We start from the raw sequence: 6,277 nt of genomic DNA, 5'->3' as shown, positions 1-6,277 counted from the left end.
TCTATCCCGCCCAATATCTTTTTTTCGCACATTAGAAAAGGTTCTAATACTACAGAATCCAAAATCTCTTCGGTCATCAGGAGTCTCAGTCGCGTCATTGGGCTGAGCAGCAGCAGGAGGTGCAGCGGTTTGTGCTGGAGGACTTTCTGATTCCTGCTTCTTCCCTGCAAAAAATCTAGGTGACAAAAATAAAGTGAAGGTATAAACAACCAAAAAATTGGAAAAAGTAAAAATAAATAAAAATGGAACAAAGTTTCATGGGAATTCATACCAAAGCATGACAACAAGCAAATCATCTTCTTACAGGAGAAAACTGATTTAGCAGAATTGGTGGTATACATGAAAACTTAACCAAAAACAATATAGAAAATTAAAAAAAAAAAAACTAAAGAAGGATAATGAATTCCAAGAGAAATTTCACTATTTATTGGAATAATAAAATGACATAATTGCTCCTATTCCAGAAAAAATAAAAACTTTGAATTTTTTATTGTGGTTTTTTCCCCTTACGTGACACAAATATCTTTACAAATTATATGAGATTTAATTATTTTATTTTACATTGCACAGTAAAATTACTAATTTAATCCTAGAATTAAAAAAATATAATTTCTATTATTTAGAGTTGTTTTGGTCTTTTATTTTTTTAAAAAAATAGTGTAATTACTTTGATATCCTTAAATAAAAAAAAAATCAACATAACTATCTCACAAAAGCATTTTTTATCCTTTTACATTGGTTTTTATCAAAAATTAAGACCTACCTTTGCAATTTATCTTTCCTTCACATTTGGTCATGTCTTTTTTATTACTATTTTTTTAATTTTGAATAATCTATAAAATTACAAATATTTTTTAATTTCAACCCCTATCATTTTGTTAATATATAAATAATATGTCAAATTATAAATATTTTTCAATTTTACCTCTGTGATTTTTAATCTTTTAAATTTGATTCTCATTCTTTTGATTTCTATTTGTTTTGTTTTACAATTTCATTCTCCTTAAGTTTTTTTTTTCCTATAAAATTTTATTCTCATTCTTTTTGTTGCTATGTTTTTTGCCCTTGCAATTTTTTTTTTATTAATTATTTTTTATAATTTCATGTTTTAAAATTAAATTGATTGAAAATTAAACTTTATGATTGAATTCGAATATAGAATTTCACAAGTTATAATTTTTATAATTTTTAAAAATTAAATTAAATTTAAAAAATTTACTCGGGTTTACTTATTTTATTTTTTTAAGTTGATTTTTTATTTTTATTCTTTTTTGTTTTGTTTTATTACTTTTTATGATGTTTGTTTTGCTTTATTACTTTTTATGATTTTACTTCTATGGAATTAGCTCTAGCTTTGAAATCATAACTAGAATCACCGGTTCACATTTTTTTTTAATTTATTTATTTTATTTTCAATTTTTTTTTCTATAAAATTATTTGAATCCTATACTATCATGAAATTTACAAGTTCACTCTTCAATTGAACCTTTTTTTTTCTTTTTATTACTGTCATTTTTTATTAATTAATTTATTGTTATTGTATATATTTTTTTCATTATTTAGATTAACAATTCAACGAATGTCGTAAATCGTTTTACCCTACCTACCATTGCTTTCTTATGTCAAAGTTTTTTTTGTCTAGGCAACAAATCTAGTATATTACTATTACGTAACAAAATTTTTTCTGCCTGAATCATAATTTTGCTCTGAGTTTTACATTCTCTAATAAAATTCTAGAGGAGATAAGGGGATACAAAAGTGATGCAATTTCTCGTCATTCTTTTACACCTCATTCCTTTTCCACTCAAGAGCAGAAAATAAAGCTGAGGCCTCTGATAAATTTCCTCTTAGCCATCTCTCACATGTTCTAATTACCTGTAGTTTGCACCTCGAGGTTTCTCTTCACCTTCACAAGCATACATTCTGTGGGTAAATTCATTTTAAATTAATGGATGTTTCCCTCATAAGCGTTTTTTCTTCTTCCCGGATTTCTTTTTCTTGAGACCTGCTCGTTGGCCCCTCTTGAACACAGCTAAAACTTCGATGCTGCAACCATTGCTCAAAATCAATTGTAATCCAACGTCATGAAACAAATAGAAACAAACATTTTTAGTGCACATATGAGGGCATCGAGTTCACGTGGATACTAAATTCACTGTCATTAGGCAACTCAACAGATTCTTCATGATAACTGCTTATGAGCCACTGTTTAGATTTTACGACCACAGTAATGCCAATTTGGACGAGAAGACACTCTGAAAATACTACAAATTTCATCCAGAGCTCCTATGTTGCTAAATTTCTACCTCGTTAAATGAGGCAAGATTTTGCATCTTTTTCAACAAGTTGAAAGATTAAAGCAACTACTATATATTAGTAGGAGCAAAGACACCAAAGGCAAGTGCTAAAATTTTGTTCAGGAATTCTATGGTGGGAAGAAGAATTTGGACCAAGTCAGGAAATGCTGTGCCAGTTGCATCAAAAACAGTAAGGTGAATCGTACTGCATTTAAGATAATGCACCCAGGCTTATAGACACAGCAGATTTGGGCAGGGAAATACATGAAAATAGAAAGGAGCAGTACCTTTGGGTGCCAGGAAAGAAGTTAAAACCATGAGCCTTTTCCAGACGCCATTTCTTACTAGATAACAATGACTTGCAATCCTGTGAAAATTAAGAAGTAGCTTGAACTTGAGAATGCCTAAGTCAGAGTTTTATCTATTCTCTTGGAACTTAAAGGTCATGCAGCCACTATAATTCCATAAGTACCTCTTTGAAGCTTTCCCATCCACAGCTTATATAAATAAGTGTTTGAGGCAGTGATTCTGAGCCCTCAAGAGCTGGCTTGCTTCCAATTTGAACTGAATCTTTCATTGCACGTAACACCCATGGTCTTTTCTCATCTTTGACTTTTGAATAAGAGCTGGAATTGACAAGAACAGAAACTATTAAATTGCAAACATCGAGTCCTGCAATACTGCAGCCAGGATTAAACACCTTTTCTTACAAGTTACATCATTAGGTGGCACATTCAACTTCATTGACCAAAGGTCTATGAACTTGGTCCTACCTCTCAGGTGCTGATTTAGCTTTGCGCTCCAGTGACGATATTGTCCGTAATACATCAAGAAGAGATGCATCGAGTCCCTTTCTAGGAGGATCTACAACGACTACTTCTGACCCCATGAGCCAAGAAAGAGGTTCCTATTCAGCATATGAACAGAAGCATATAATTAGCTCGAATCATTTGATAATGATATTAGTTTGAAATAATTTGACTGTGACATCGAAGTTAAAAGTCTGAGAGAAGACAGAAGTTGCTTTTTTGTCTCTCCAATTCACAAATTGTAAACAAGTTGTTCAAAACTACCACTGTTACTAGAGGTAAACTTGTGAAAAGAATGCAACACATAACAGTATCTAATATTCTAAATTGAAGTTTCTCACAAAAGTAACTGTAACCTTAAATCAGAGAAGTTAAATACTAACAACTGAAGTGTCTGCATGATGCCAACTAATGCTGCTATCTACATAGTTTGGAAGGCGTTCAACAGTCTTCTCAAAAGACAGCTTTGACTCTTTGTTAACCTCAACACATTTAACAGATCTGAAAAGCAATAATCACAACACTGCAATTAAAATCTTATTAATTTTAATTTAAAAATGAACCTAAATTTTTTTGGACGCATGGATCTTGCCTGCATTTCCTAGTGGCTGCCAATGATAATCCAATTGCACCAGCTCCTGCATACAAATCAGTGACAGATGCTCCATACGGAACATATTTTTGTAACCTCCGCAGCAGGTTATCAAAAGCCTGAAGTGAAATTAGTAAAGGAATAAATCAAAGTCAGGCATGCAACATGATAACATAGAACAAGCCAGTTGAGAAGGGAGAAGAGAAGACAGTGTGTGTGAAGATGCTTGAATCTACATTTTTTAGCACTAACAATTTTATCTGCTAGATGGACTATAAGGAATCCACTAAAAACAGAAAGGAGTTTTCAGATTAGAAGATTGTTCTACCCGAGTGTTTGCTTGTCCAAAACTGGACGGAGACAAGGAAATATCAATTCCTCCTACGTGTTCCCAAAAGCCACTTTCTCCTAAAAGATGCCTCCATCTATTGCCAAAAATAATCTGCATCATCAGCGAGATATTTTAGTCTCACATAATAAAAGGTTTCTTTCTTTTCTTTTTAAGCAATGGTTTTACATCTCTTCTTCAACATGTCACACCATCATTTCTGTGAATTTGCTAACCCCATCATGATATCAATCCTAACCAAAATTTACAGTTTTCTGTCTCCAATCAACACTTTATATCAGAGAATCTTAAAACAAGTAGAAACATTTGTTTATTAAATCAAGAACACGCTGTTTAAATTTTCTTTTTTGCAGACATATTCTTTAGTTTTTTGTAAATCATGAAAATACAAACACTAGCCAAACACACACTCATCAGATAAATACTTTGACTCTTCGGATGTTCATCAATTATTCACATTAAACACTTCACATAATGAACACAGAGCTTAAGTCATTATTTCCTTTCAGCAACGAAGCAACTCCCTACTCACATTGTTTGTTGATGTCTGAAAGTTAGCCCATACAGAGTGAATAAACCTGACGTCACTCTTTGGTCCACCATTCCTCCATAAAAACTGCAAAACACAACATGCAATTCAACATTTATACATACATGCAAGAGTACAAGAATTGGCAACAAAAACATTAATCAAGGGGGTGCAAAACTCACATTAGCCAAGGCATTTAATTTTTCAAAATTATGAGAATTCTCATTTCTCGAATTCCAAACTAAGGAGACCTGCACCTTACCTGGAACATACATATAAGCAATTAACTCAAAAATCTCAATTATCTTATAACTTAAAACAGTTTGAAAAAAAATCCAATTCCTAAAACAGAATATCCCAACCATTTTTATATCTCTCTGGGGCAGGAAGAGACGTATTGTAAGTCGTCACGGCCATCTGCAAAGTTCAACAAACAACATCATTTCTCAATTGGAAATCACCTATCATTTTAACTTTTGTTTGTTAATTTCATTAAGAACCTGAACATATCGCAATTCGCCTGTCCCCTCATCTTCATCGTATGGCTCGATATTCAACTTAGTAACACCTAAAACAATCATATCCAAACAATTAAACACCAAATCCAAATCATTTTCAACAAAAATGAAGAAATTAGACCTTGTCTCAGCAGTTCAACGGCCGCATTAATATTCGGATGATGAGCTGCAACAAATTAAAATAAACAAATATTAATGAATTAACCTCAAACGGAGTATTTTCTTTTTGCCTATTTAATATAATATATACCTTTACAATGGGGGATGTCCACTACGTTATGAGTGCCTTCTTCATAAAGCCCAATCAGCGGCTTCATCGAGGAACCACGAACGGCCAGTTTTGCCCGAGTCCTCCATCCCCACTGTAAATGCGAGTCAGAGAATCAAAACCATAATTAGTTTTTTATTTAAAGAAAAGAAACAGTAATTAATATTCCAAAATTATAATAAAAAAGAGGAAAAATACCAGTCTACTGCTATCAAAATCGAAATCTGAAACTCCTAGACTCTTAAAAAATTGATCAGCCTCGTCGACGATAATCGGACGGTGGAGATTGAGTTCATGCGTGCAACCAGAGCAGCTTAAAACAAACACAAAATAAATACTTAAATAAATAAATGACTTTACAGTAGGTGTATAAAAGAGATTGAAAATGAATCTATGGGAAGGGTGCGTACGATTGGAAGTGAGGACACTGGAGGGCGCAGGATAGGGAGGGGACGGGGGTTGTGTTGTTGAGGAGGTTAGGGAGTGCTGGTGGTGGCGAGGAGGGAGAGGAACGGAGTGCCGCTGGGGACGCGAGGCAGGTGATGAGAGGACAGGAAGGTAAAGGTAACAGGCGGTTAGGGAGGAGGCACAGAGGCATTTGTGAAATCGACGGTGAGTGAAGTGAAGGTATTCCGGATGGCGGGAATGGATAACGTATTGGAAAATGTTGCTGAAAATATCTGTTTTTTTTTAACGGGTTGAACGGGTTGGTGATGGAGCTGACCCGAACCCGGGTCTTTTGAGTAATACATATAAAATTAATTCATAATTGTTTTCTATGTAATATTTCGTTAATCAATATTTATCTATATATTCATAACTACATGTCACAGCTCAGTATCAAAATATTTAATTTAATAAAAAAATTAAATTTTAAAAATTATCACATGTATTAAGAGAACTTTATTGATAAAT

At 33.1% G+C, this 6,277-nt stretch overlaps 1 protein-coding gene across 1 annotated transcript; it reads right to left on the bottom strand.

The window, feature by feature from the left end:
* Nucleotides 1–1,670: 1,670 nt before the first annotated feature.
* On the bottom strand, nt 1,671–6,008 carry LOC133694692 (uncharacterized). Its single transcript, XM_062116349.1, has 15 exons — nt 5,773–6,008; nt 5,561–5,675; nt 5,345–5,456; nt 5,216–5,260; nt 5,077–5,144; nt 4,939–4,993; nt 4,759–4,838; nt 4,580–4,663; nt 4,027–4,140; nt 3,699–3,817; nt 3,490–3,607; nt 3,071–3,204; nt 2,770–2,923; nt 2,585–2,664; nt 1,671–2,046 (listed from the first exon to the last, which is right to left on the bottom strand). Exons 1-15 carry the CDS (start codon nt 5,958–5,960, stop codon nt 1,962–1,964), a joined length of 1,551 nt encoding a protein of 516 aa, XP_061972333.1. The 5' UTR covers nt 5,961–6,008; the 3' UTR covers nt 1,671–1,961.
* Between the last annotated feature and the right edge of the window lie 269 nt (nt 6,009–6,277).

The sequence above is a fragment of the Populus nigra genome, chromosome 1 (assembly GCF_951802175.1).
Source record: "Populus nigra chromosome 1, ddPopNigr1.1, whole genome shotgun sequence".
Classification (NCBI taxonomy): domain Eukaryota; kingdom Viridiplantae; phylum Streptophyta; class Magnoliopsida; order Malpighiales; family Salicaceae; genus Populus; species Populus nigra.
The sequence above is the reverse complement of the archived record's forward strand: the minus strand, read 5'-3'. Positions and strand labels throughout refer to the sequence as shown.

Coding starts and splice junctions, on each gene's coding strand:
- LOC133694692 (XM_062116349.1), bottom strand. CDS start 5,960: ATGCCTCTGTGCCTCCTCCCTAACCGCCTGTTACCTTTACCTTCCTGT. Junction 4,994..5,076: donor GCGAATTGCGATATGTTCAG/GTTCTTAATGAA, acceptor TGAACTTTGCAG/ATGGCCGTGACGACTTACAA. Junction 4,141..4,579: donor TTCAGACATCAACAAACAAT/GTGAGTAGGGAG, acceptor CTGATGATGCAG/ATTATTTTTGGCAATAGATG.